Genomic DNA, 12,946 nt, shown 5'->3' with positions numbered 1-12,946 from the left:
GCCGCCAGCCTATGCCACAGCCACAGCAACTCGGGATCCAAGGCATCTGCGACCTGGATCCTTAACCCACTGAGTGAGGCCAGGGATCGAACCCGTAACCTCATGGTTCCTAGACAGATTCGTTAACCACTGAGTCACGACAGGAACTCCTGTTTTTTGTTTTGTTTTCAGCCTCCCCTGTTGCATGTAGAAGTACCCAGGCTCGGGATTAAAACTCTCAGCCACAGCAGTGACCCAAGCCACTGCAGTCACTGCAGTGAAAAACGTCTGTTTTTAGAGGTTATGGAATATGTTCTTAAGTTTGCCAACCAGAAAATGTTGACATAACAAATAGTTCAATTACTTGTTTCTTGATTTTTTAAGGTCTTTTAAAGGTTAAAAATTGTAACATGTAAAAATAACAAGGGAAGCATTTCAGTGTGTAAAGCAAGTAGGATATTTGTTGTCAGTAAGAGACGGTATACAAAATGAAAATATTTTTGAGGTTTTTTTTCTAAAGCTGAAAAAGAAGAATATTTTTGTTCTAAAGCTGGTTGCTGCTGGATAGGAAAAAATAAGGGACAAATCAATATGGATACAGAAAGTGATAAAACTTTTGTAAAAAAAAAAGGAAATCTGAGAATTTTGTACATTGTTAAGATTAAGATTATATTGAATTTAATTAGGTAAATGAATTTTGTTATTAATAGTAAGCTGATGTAAGACTGAGTTTGGTTTTCTCTCTGTTAAGAGAATAAAGTTTTTCTAAACTAAGATTATTTGGTATATTACAAAGAAAACATAGTCAAATAATAATGATAAATGTTCTTAACTTTATACTGTATGGTAAAATCATTAATATAAGTGTTCCAGAAGTTACATGAAGTTTCTAAAGTTTGGATATGTTCTCATGTTGTTTGTCATTCTTCTAGTTACAAATTGTCTAGTGAAGTTGTCACAGAGTCTATTTATGATTTAGGTCACTGCTGGCTTTAAGTCTACTGCTTGAAGCACATGTACAATGTTTGTGTGACAATTGGGTATAACTGATAAAATGTACAGCCTATAAAATGTTTTCCCATCAGCATACGTCTGTATTTATTTATGTCATTATTTTCCCCACAACATGAATAACTAGGCCAATACATAAACAAAAAGTAGGCTTGCACCAGGGGACATGAATGGACCCAGAAGAGGCAAATGAGCCACTCTGGCAATGTTGGAAAAATACTGACTATCAGTGCTTTCTATTGAAAGATTTACAATTAAAAGGGGACAATGATAGATGGAAATTTCACAGTGAGGTATAGAGAAGTCATTCTGGCTAATACTTGATTTAATTTAAACTTTAGGCTAGCCAAAACAGCCTATTGGCAGCCTATCAGACATATACATTGTACTTTGCTTTAACCATTAAGTAAAAAAACACACTCAGAGAATAATGCAAAGATGCATTTTGAAGTCTACAAATTACAAACGATGGACAGGGTGTGGAGAAAAGAGAACCCTCTCCACATTCCTATACTCTCCTACACTGGTGGGAATGTAAACTGTACCACTATAGTATGGAGGTTCCTCAGAAAACTAAACATAGAATTACCATATGACCCAGTAATTCCAATCCTGGGCATGTATGTGGACAAAACTATAATTCAGAAAGATACATGCACCCCCTATGTTTAGAGCAGCACTATTCACAATAGCCAAGACAAGGAAACAACCTAAATGTCTATCAACAGATGAATGGATAAAGAAGATGTGTTAATACATACAATGGAATACTACTCGGCCATTAAAAAGAATGAAATAGTGACACCATGACAACATGGATACAACTAGAATTATCATATTAAGTGAGGTAAGTCAGAAAGTGAAAGACAAATACCATATGACATCATTTATAAGTGGAATCTAAAATATGACACAAATGAACCCTTCTATGAAACAGATAGACTCACAGCCATAGAGAACAGATCTGTGGTTGCCAAGGATGAGTTGGGAAGGGATGGACTGGGGTTCTGGGGTCAGTAGTTGCAAACTATTATATACAGAATGGATCAGAGTTCCCATCATGGTGCAGCAGAAACAAATCTGACTAGGAACCATGAGATCGAGGGTTTGCTCCCTGGCCCTGCTTAGTGGGTTAAGGATCTGGCGTTGCTGTGGCTGTGGCGTGGGCCAGCGGCTACAGCTCCAACTCTACCCCTAGCCTGGGAACCCTCATATGCCGCAGGTGTAGCCCTAAAAGGACAAAAGACAAAACAAAAACAAAACAAAAAAATCCAGAATGGATAACAACAAGATCCTAATGTATAGCACAGGGAACTATATTCAATATTCCTATAATAAACCATAAAGGAAAAGAACATTAAAAAAGAATGTGTATAGATATACATAACTGAGTCTCTTTGCTCAACAGCAGAAATTAACACAGCAGTAAATCAACTATACTTCAACTTTTTAAAAAAGATGCTTTGATTATTATCTTCATTGTAATATGTCTACTAAGTTTCAAATATTTGTCCAGGTACTATGACAATCAAAGAGAGAGGTAATGTTTTCATAACACAAAAAAATTTTTTTTTCCATTTTTACGGCTATACCTGTGATATATGGAAGTTCCAGGGCCAGGGATCGAACTGGCCTATGCCACAGCCACAGCAACACAGGATCCATGCTGCATCTGCGACGTATGCCTCAGCTTGCAGCAACACCAGATCCTTAACCCACTGAGCGAGGCCATCACAGACACTATTTTGGATTCTTAACCTACTGAGCCACAACGGGAACTCCTCATAATCCAAAACATTGATGCTAAGCTTGGATCTCAATATTATTTACAACTCTCCATTCCCCATTTCGGCAGGACTGCCAAAGTAGTCATTTCCCTGTTCCTCAGAGTTAGGGAAACTTGGAACTGAAATGTAACTAAAACCAAGTTCCTCTGTCAAGTTTATGATAACTTCTCTACCCAAAACTTTATTCCCTCTCTTGTTCTGTACCTATCCCTCCTCAAGACTAAGGAGCATCAAAGAAAATGGGTGGATTGAAATGGAGCAGGACCCTATGGTCCTTCCTGCCATGTCCTCCACTGGCCTTTTGTCTGTGGAAGAACTTTAGCCAAAGAGTAAGTTTAATCAGAGAAGTAAGGAAATGCAGAAGCAAAGAAAAATGCTCCAACAAGACTAAAGTAGCCATTAAGCAAAGTCAAGGATGTTTAATTCCAACTCAAATACTAAAGATAATATTCTGAGCTGAATCCTGTGAGCTGCCTTATAGAGACTGAAACCCCCACCAAGTGGAAGAAGTTAACTACATGAGGGCCAGTCTGTTGCCGTGACATAAGCTGCCACAATTCTAAGCACTGGCCTCAAAGATTAACTATTTTTAAAGCAATCAAGATGATGCTGATAAGACCACCACAAGACCAGTTTCAAGATGACTGTCACTGCAGACGTGCTGTTCGTGCATATAACCCCCTCCCTCAGCCTATGAAAGCTCTTGCTCACCGGCTGTCAGAGCGGAGGAGGGGAAATGCATCTTTAGACATGACTCTACTCCATCCCCACCCCAGTTACCAGCCTCTTAAATAAAGCAAATTTTCCTCTCCACCAGTGTTGCCTCTTAATGGGCTTTGAGCAGTGAGCAGCTGGGCCCACTTTCAGTAACAATCTCAGGAAAATGAAAACTCAGACCACCAGCAGATGTCACTCACACCCACCAGGAGAGCAAAGCAAGAGGCTATAACATAGATCCAAAGAGGTGGGCTCTGGAAGATTCACTCTAGGTTTGTACATCACAGCACAAGACTGTCATAAACACCATGCCCATCACTGGAAAGAGATAACAAAGTGGGGTATAGTCATAAACTACACTGCTAAGAGCACTGAGAAATGTATGGACTGCAGCTCCATGATATCAACATGCAGAAATCCCAAAACGTTGTTATAAGCAAAACAAAACAAAAAAAAAAAACTGCAGAAAGATACGTCTGGCATGAATCCATTAACAAAATTTCTAAACATTAAATAATACTCTTCGTTGTTCACAGGCACATGGAGGACACAGGAGGGAATTGATGAGTATTCTATAAACCATAAAGGAACTATTCTGGCTTTGGGGTCAGGCTATTTCAACCCTCTGTGCCTCAGTTCCCTCATTTGCAAAACAGGAATAATGCTTACCTCATAGGGTTGTTGTGAGGATTAAAAACAGATACCCCCTGTCAACTGTTTAGCATCGTGCCTGGCTTAGGGAAGGGGCACATGTGAGGTACAAAAGGAAGCACCTGAGCATGAGTTATCTCCTACCCCACCCCTCTTTTCTTGCTTCTTCTTGGGAGAAAAGCGCCTTTCTTTCAGACGAATGACTTGAAATTGGTGCCTTCACAAGCAGTACTTCCACAGTGCTATAACAAAAGTTCTCAAAGTTTAAAGTTTCCCCTGAAGTGTTTTCCTGTCATTGCCCACACCTCAAGCTATCATTACTTAAAGGTCCATTTCACTCAACCACAGTTTAAATCATCAATAAGAATGAGTAGGGTCAACTATTTGGGATTACCAAAGGTGAAAGATGGGGTGGTAGTGGTAAATTAGGGGTTTAGATTAATATATACAGACTACCACATATAAAATAGATAACCAGCGAGGACCTACCGTATGATACAGGGAACTACACTCAATATCTTATAATATTCTCTATGGGGAAAGAATCTGAAAAAGAATAGATTTATATGTATAACTGAATCACTGTGCTGTACCCCTGAAACCAACACAACATTGTAAATCAATACTTCAATTTTTAAAAAGTGGGGGGGAGAATGAGTCGTGGCAGAAAACATAAGATCTCTTGTTCACGAGTTACTAACAAACTCCAAAATACGATCCTTACCTCAGCTACAAGAACCCAACAAAAGCTAGGCTACAGCTTCAAGAGCCCAAGCACTTTCCCCAAAGGGTGAGGCCACAGCTGGACGTACCTGAGTGGGACCTATAGTTCTGGTACAGCTGGTGGATCTTCTTGGGCTTGCGCACCGCGCACTGCTTGTCCCCAGTGTTTTTGCTGGCATAGTGGAACAGAGAGCGCAGATCGCTGAAGCGGAAGGCCACGCCCTTCATGATGCTCTGGGCCGTGTCACCAGTGAGAAACATGGCATTGGGGTCATTGATGCATTTCATCAATAGCGCCAGCTCGGCTTGGGTGAAGTCCTGAATCTCATCACCATAGAGCTCATGGATGGACCATGGGAGCACCTTGAGCTTCGACAGCCTCCGGGACAGGTTGTACAGAACATCTTCTTCGTCAAAGTACCCTTTCTGAGATCTGATCTGCTGATACAGGCAGAAGAGGCCATAGATCTCACTCCGGTCTTCCTTAAAATTGGGGGACCGCTTCCGCCCTAATTGCTTATATGCTTCTTCCGTGAGTCTTCCCTGGGGGCTGCTGAGGGCTTCAAAAGACCCCTTCAGGAAAGATTTGATTTCTTTCCAGATCAGTGCAGGGTTGTAGGAGGTTTTCCCCTTGATCATTTTGGGCCATATTTCACTGGTGAACACCTCAAACGTCACGTATACCCGGGGGTCGCTGTCGCATGGACGCGTTTCAACAACTTTTTCCTCCTCACCATAGTCCCCATCTGCTTCAGCTTCTTCCTCATCCTCCTGCCAGTTGGGGATACTCAGCTCTTCCTGTGTGGACCATCCTACGATAGTTCTTTTCAAGCTGCCGTCTTCATTCCTCAGAAAAAATGGTTCCGGCAGAGAAGCATCAAGCAGGAGGAGCAGCTGCTTGGAAGTGACAAACAGAGGAAAGTTCTCATCCTTCAGGTCCTGGAGTCTGTGGACGCTGGGTTCCAATGATTTGTAGTGACTGGTAGCCTTGGTCGATTTGGACAACTCAGTGAAATTCCTCTGCACCTCCTGGCACAGTACATGGTTCTTGGTGACGAAGATCTGATGTAAATGCTCCAGCTGGTGGGGCTGTTCTGGCGCGGGTCCTTCTGCCCCTTGGCTGGGCGCCTCTGGCTCCCCATTGGCTCCCTCAGCACAGGCTTCACTCTCCTGCTCCTCATCGCTATGCACTATTTCCACCTCAATGGAACCTTCCTCCTCCTCCTCTTCCTCTTCCCCTCCTCCTTCTCCTCCCCACCTGGAACCTCCTTGCCAGGTTCCAATTCCAGCCTTCGCTTCAGCCAGATTTGCCGGGCCAGCAGCGGACTTCCTGCCTGCTGAGCTTTCTCCCAGTAAACGTGGAATTTCTTCCACAGCCGATACAAGCAGCAGGTCGTCTTCCCGGTGCCGCTCCGCCCGATGAGGATGATGGGCTCCAGGGGCCTGGGGTTGAGGTCGATCACTGCGTACTCAAGCTCGCCAACCCGGAAGGGGTACTCCACCGTGGTGGTCGTGTCATTGAGGATGTTGGAGGCCATGCTGGTGCTGAAGCTGTGGAACTTCATGATGTTATACTCCGTCTCCACCGCACTGGCAGGGGGGAAGTACTCGGGCTCCATATACGCTCCGCTCTGGTCTGCCTCTGTGTCCTCCACGTAACAGCGGGGTATCCGCTTTTGGATTTTCATGTTGGCAGAGACCTGGCCCTTGTTGATCCCCTTCAGTTTCTTGCGCAGGATGCAGGACAGGCCCCGGTTATAGGCGCCACAGATGGCCCTGATAGAGTCCTTCAGTTTGTCATGATCTAAGACAATGTCCCAGATCCGGATGATTTCTGTGTAGACTCTCCCCGCCTTCTCTGTGGGGTGCGCGCTCCGCTCGGCGGCCATGATCTTCTCGGGGTTTTCACTGCACCGCGGAGAGAAGTCAATTGCAAGTTCCCACAGCATCCGGGCCCCTTTGTCCAGCTTGGCCTCGAAGAGCTGGATGCTTCCTTTTAGGTTCTTCAGCCGCTTCCGCAGGTCCCGGGTCCACTCACCGTTGCCCAGTTTCTGGATGGTGAGGATGATTTTCTTCTTCATGACCTTGGTCATGACCTTGCTGGACAGCTTCTTCAGAATCTCTGAAGTGCACTCGATCTCCCATGTCATGTTCTCGAAGTCCAGGAGGCAGATTTCGATCTCGGGCACGCTCCAGTCATCCTGGTCGTTGCTGTTCTCTGTTCCCTTGCGACCAGCAGGTACAACTTGAGCGGATACGGCGCCTGCCTGAGTGTGTCCCTCCGCGGCCTCAGGGACTACACGTTTGTTCCCGCTGAGGTCAGAGGCCCCAGCCCCGGAGGAGCCCTGCAGCTGGTCTTTCTCTCCTTCGGTGCCAGCTCCTGTCTCCAGAGGCTCAGGGTTCTGGGGACAGTCCTCTGGGAGGGATGGATCCAATTCCACCTGCTGAATCAAAGCTGTGATGTCCTGCACCAGGCGGTCTCTCTGCGAGCTGGGCCTGGCAGCCCCAGGCTCTGGCCTCGTTGCCTGGGCATCCGGGAGGGTCTCCCAGCTGTCGGGGACCATGGCTCCTCTGGGTGGGGTTCGAGCAGCACCACCACCACCACCGGAGGGCAGCAACTTGGAGGAGACTTTGAGCTGAGCTGTGTGAGCTGGAGTGGTGGACCGCAGAGGCTTTGCCGGGTGGGCGGCAGCATCCTGCCGGCCCCGGCGCCTGCTCTCATTCAGGGCTTTGTTCCAGGCTAAGAGCAGCGGGTCGTTCTTCTTAACCCGGTGCCGGGCGTCCTTGCCTTCCTTGTTCTTCAGGTTGAGGTTGATGTCAAACTTCGCCAGCAGGCCTATCAGCTTCCCCATGCGTTTCAGCATGCCCTTCTGGAAGAGGATGTGCATCAGCGTGTTCCCGTGCTGTCCTGGATGTTGGGGTTGAGGTAGTAAAATTCGGTAGGCTTGGCCAAGAACAGATCCAACAGGTGGCTGAGGAAGTTAAAACCGATGTCAGCTGAAAGACACAAAAACCCTGTGATTACTGAAGGGCTTTTCTAGGGAGCAGAGATGCCAGCCGGGGGCTCCTCAGGACACAGAACTTCCCAAGGATCTGATAACCCAATGGTTCTGAACTGGGGGCAGTTTGCTTCCAACAGACATGTGGCCGTGTCTGGAGACATTTTTGATTGTCACAGTTGGGGAGGTGCTCCTGGCATCTAGTGGATGGAGGCCAGGGATGCTGCTAAACATCCCACAATACACAGGACAGCCCTTTACAACAAAGAATTCTCCTGTCCAATTTTCAGTGTCAAAGAGGAGAAACCCAGAGATCACCTTAAATATTTCAGTATGATCCTTTATGTGAGTTCCCTTGAAATGGTATAAATAAATGGAAAGTATTTATAGTTACAAATGGCTGACTTTGAAACTTAAGAATCCCCTTGGTCAACCCACCCTGACTGTTCACCATGATGATTACACCTTCCCATCACTCCTGTGGGTGGGGGGCCAGGACATATGCGTCTGGCCAAGAAATGGGCCTCTTCCAGATGGTTGTTTTTCTCCATAGGAAAGACCAAGGAGCATAGCATCAGTTCTAATATCCAGCTTCCTCCTCCCGAAAAACAGTGCTTACAAAATAAAGGCCTACCTTTGATATCTAGAAAGATGTGGAGCGCGGCATGCAAAGGAGTGTCTCCTTCCGTAAGAGAAATACAGCAGGGGTCTGCACCCTTGGTCAAGAGGAGGAAGGCCAGCTCGAAGTCCTTATGCTTCAGGCACACAGTGAGTGGCCTCTCCTGGCTGTCCTGGGGACCCTGGGTGAGGCTGGGGAAGGCAGAGAGAAGGGCACATGAGCTGCATCCCTGAGCTGAGGTCAGCCAGGCCCACCTGAGGAGAGCGGGGCTGCTTCTGCCCTTTATCCCAAAGCTAAAGGATGCTGACCTGTCTTCCAAGGCCCTCCCACCACCACCCTTTCTGGGAGGCTAGGGCTTCCCAGGCCCTTGGTTGGAAAGCCTGCATCCTCCCAGGGCCCTGTCTTTGGCTTGGCCTCCTCTCCACTCTCTCCAGCTCCCCCTCCCAACCCGCCACAGGACCACCATCAGCACTGCACTGGAGTAGGGACAGTGTGAACAAATGAATTCCCAGTTTGCCCAGCACTGTCCCTGACCCACACCCAGCAAAGTGCATGTGTACCATACCCTTTGCTTCTATGAAGCGTCTTCCCAAGAATGCACATCTACCCATATCTGCCACGCACCCCTACATTACCTTCCTTTTAGCTCAGCCCAGGCCTCCCCTCTGCACTGCAAGCTCCCTGACCTTCACCCTCTGTGGACCTGCAGCCTTCCAACCCTGCCAGCAGCCATGTGTTCATTCTCCACCCTTGGGTCCTGGCACCTGACCCCTGGGAGACCCTCGATAAGTTCTTGCTTCATTGGGAACAAAACAGGAATTCCATAACCACTGTTTCGGGGCAAAGATACACACACACTCCACAGAAGGAATGAGTTTGAAGACCTACACCACAGGTGGCCTTCCATCTATGTCCTGAAACCTGAAGGTAGAGCCAATGCCCTTTGAGAGTTGGGACCAATGTGGCATCACTCTTTCTGAAGGTCATTTCCCCTTAAATGGCAAGGCACATACGTGGAAAACCACATTAGCCACAGTGCTCTGCCAAAAGCCTGCATTCATGAACTCACTGAATATTCAGAACAGCCCTAAGAAGGGGGGACTATTTTCATTCCCATTTTATAAATGAGGAGACAGCGGCATAAATAGCAGGCCCAAGGCCACACAGTTAGTAGTGGCTTTAGCAGGGAGATAGCGGGGCAGGGGACCAGCACAGGAGGAGGCTGGTGTTTCCAAATTAGTTTTAAAATAAAACCAGATCGAGCAAGACGTCTGCACACTCCATATAGACATCGAGCCAAGTGTGACTGTGCTGATTAAAACAGCAGATGTTTCCACCCACCCATTATTTGGCTATTCCTTTAAAAACAAGCATCACAAATCCCAATCTACGGATCAGAAAGAATGCTACAGAGTTTGAAAAGGACCCACGTGGTATACTGAGTGCAGGGAAAAGTCCGGCTGGAGGTTGGGAGGAAATGACAGCTGTGGCTACACCAGGCCAAGGTCCCCTCCACAGGCCTGAGGTTCCTCACAGAAGAGAGAGGGAAGAATTCACAAAAATGCGTTGATCCTGTCACTGTTTCCAATGAGAAGATATGGAGGAGGAAGGGAATGAGGCAGCATTTAAAGGAGTCTCTGAAATCCAGTGAAAGCCTTGTGACCAGTGGCCTGGACTGCCCTGGGATGATCTAGCATCTGGGACTCACCTCCATGGTCAATCAGGCAGCCCAGGAGCTGCATCTTTCGCTGGTCCCAGATACTGAGGTGGGGGAGGATGGCACAGAGGTTGAGGTTCGAGAGGTCACAGTCTTTGATGAGACAGTCCCCAAGTGGTGGCTCCCCGCTTACTTTGCGGGTCAGCAGCAGAAGCACTTCGGGCCATTTCTGTTTTTCCAGTAAAAACTTGAAGAAGGTGTTGGCACAGTCACGGTCAATGTCATAGACCAGGTCTGGAGGGATTTCTTTCAGAAACAAGAACACACTATACTTCAACAAAGATTCATATGCTTTCTGTCCCCAGCCACAATCCAACATATAGGACATCATTACCCCAGGTTATTATCAGTATTTTTAAGGCCTGGGGAAACCATAAACAAGTACTTAGTTATTTTAACCATGTGTGAACCTTAGTGTCAGCACCAGTGCGTGAGCTTCTTGGGAAGGTTAGAAATACCCTAAGAGAGTAGAGTCTTGGCTAATAACAAAGAGAAACATCTATGGTGGTATTTTAGAAAGGAGAGTATATGCAAAGACTAATTCTAGGAGGATGCATGAAAAACGTAACCGAGGTTTACTAGACTGAAGATTTAGAGGTGAGATTTAGATATTCAAGTTCAGGGATGGATGACTGAATTCACTGAAGAATGTTCTGTGTTGTCTGAATGTTTTACATGTAGAGCATGCCATTTATTTTTTTAATCAATTTTTTTTTTTTGTCTTTTTAGTGCCACACCTGCAGCATAGGGAGGTTCCCAGGCTAGGGGTCGAATCAGAGCTGTAGCTGCCGGCCTACACCACAGTCACAGCAACAAGGGATCTGAGCCATGTCTGCTACCTATATATACAACAGCCCACAGCAATGCTGGATCCCCAACCCACTGAGTGAGGCTAGGGATGGAAGCCATATCCTCATGGATACTAGTCAGGTTTGTTAAACACTAAGCCATGATGGGAATTCCTTAATCTATTTTTAAACACATATTAGAAGAGAGTTTTAAGGTGCACAGATCATCTTTGAACACAGTTGAAGGTTGTGAGAAACCTTACCTTGCAGAGAAGAAAGGAGGCGTAAGAACCTCTGAACTACTTCTTGCTTCAGAAAGTTTTTTTGCAACAAGCGGTTTCCTGAGTTCATGTATGTCACCAGCTGCTCACAGGCCTTCTGGAAAACCTCGCCCTCGCTAGCGGGTCCCTCACCATTGCTCAGTCCTGCAAAACACCCCCAGATGCTGCTTGTGACTGCAGAGATCACAGTGGAGTAGACTACAAAGATGACCTCACACCTCTCCACCCCTTCAAGGAACCAGGGGATGCCTAAGTGCCTGTTCCCCTCCCCATCACTGACTCTGGACTGGTCTTATGACCTGCTGTGACCAGGAGAATGCAGTGGATGTGATTTTTGTGCCAGTTCTGAGCCTGGGCCTCCAGAGGCCTTATTTAGTCCTATTCAGGTCCAGGCTAGATGAGAAACATCATAAAACAGAGGAATCGGCCCAGTTGTTCAAACTGAGGCTCCATAGTTAGGAAAGAGCTTGGCCCAAATCAGCAAGTGGCAGATACCCAAAGAAGCTCCATTAAGGTTATGAGAACAGCCCAGCCTCAATGTCTGAGCTGCAGGATCCTGAGCTAAATAAGTCCCTAAGTTCAAGGACTGTTTGTTACACAGCAATGGATAACTGATATAACAGTTCAGAGAAAGGACAGTGGGTGGGTTGTCTACTGCAGCAGCAGCATCCTACTACATACCGGCCCCCTATGCATCTAACTAGCAAGTGGAAAAAGCCAAGAGTAAGGAGCCAGCTCTCTGGCCAAAAAGGGACGATGCCCTCCCTTTGGTTCTGTTTACTGAAAACGGAGTCATGATTAGAAATCACCCACTGAAGGAAGGCTGAAAAGGCATAAATGTTTTATTTGGTATCAGACTATACACTCATAAAGTCCCTCTTGGTTAAAATGGAATCTTACTTCGCAGATAACTGGACATGTGTTTTCACACCCAAAGAGACAGACCTGGGCCACAGCATAAGTGCTATCACATGGTGAAGACGTGAATGTATGTCCAATGTTATGTTCTAATAAAGTAGGAATGCTTTAAAGGAAATGGGCTATGAAAATTAGGAAAAATAAAAGCATCCATCATCAGTCTGGTCTCCCACAGCTGACCCTGAGGCAAGGATTTGTGTTCAGGTAGTTTATGAAGGAAGAAACCAGTGAGGGTAGAGGGAGATAAAGTCAGGGTCAGGGAGGAACCAGGCAGGGTGAGAGCTCAGGCCGAGCCCCACAGAGGGAGGCCTCACCTGGTCCCTCTGAAGACCTGGAGTGAGTCACACCTCAGAGCTGTGCCGTCCGAGGCAAGGGAAACGGGCTCGCAGATGCTCGCCTCTATCTGCCACTGGCCACGGCCTGCCTTGGGAGGCTGTAAATTCCTAGGCACTTCTGCTTTGAAGGAGCCTGAGCAAAACAGGCTCTGTAAGCAAAACAGACAATTCTCCTTGAGAACGAGACTTAGATGCTGGCTTTGCAAAGTGAAGGCATGTCAGGGAGGAATAAAAAATGGGAAAGGACCCGGGACCCCGAGCAGAGCTCAGACATTAGCTGCTGTGCCTTCTGATACACACCTGGCTGCCTTTCAACAGGTCAGGTCAGAGCACCAAAAACACCACACACACACACACACACACACACACACACACACACACACACACACCAACTTCAGGGGCAAATACCCACTGTCCTGTA

The 12,946-nt window shown here is 46.7% G+C and overlaps 1 protein-coding gene across 1 annotated transcript in view; it reads right to left on the bottom strand.

The window, feature by feature from the left end:
* The window catches only part of TRANK1 (tetratricopeptide repeat and ankyrin repeat containing 1), a 109,766-nt gene that overhangs the window by 43,251 nt on the left and 53,569 nt on the right, over positions 1 to 12,946 (bottom strand). Inside the window, 6 exon segments of the mRNA XM_021071655.1 lie at positions 4,958 to 6,107; positions 6,110 to 7,770; positions 7,773 to 7,865; positions 8,502 to 8,677; positions 10,191 to 10,449; positions 11,255 to 11,416. Coding sequence (XP_020927314.1) covers positions 4,958 to 6,107; positions 6,110 to 7,770; positions 7,773 to 7,865; positions 8,502 to 8,677; positions 10,191 to 10,449; positions 11,255 to 11,416 — 3,501 coding nt within the window.

The sequence above is a fragment of the Sus scrofa genome, chromosome 13 (assembly GCF_000003025.6).
Source record: "Sus scrofa isolate TJ Tabasco breed Duroc chromosome 13, Sscrofa11.1, whole genome shotgun sequence".
NCBI classification, from domain to species: Eukaryota; Metazoa; Chordata; class Mammalia; order Artiodactyla; family Suidae; genus Sus; species Sus scrofa.
The sequence above is the reverse complement of the archived record's forward strand: the minus strand, read 5'-3'. Positions and strand labels throughout refer to the sequence as shown.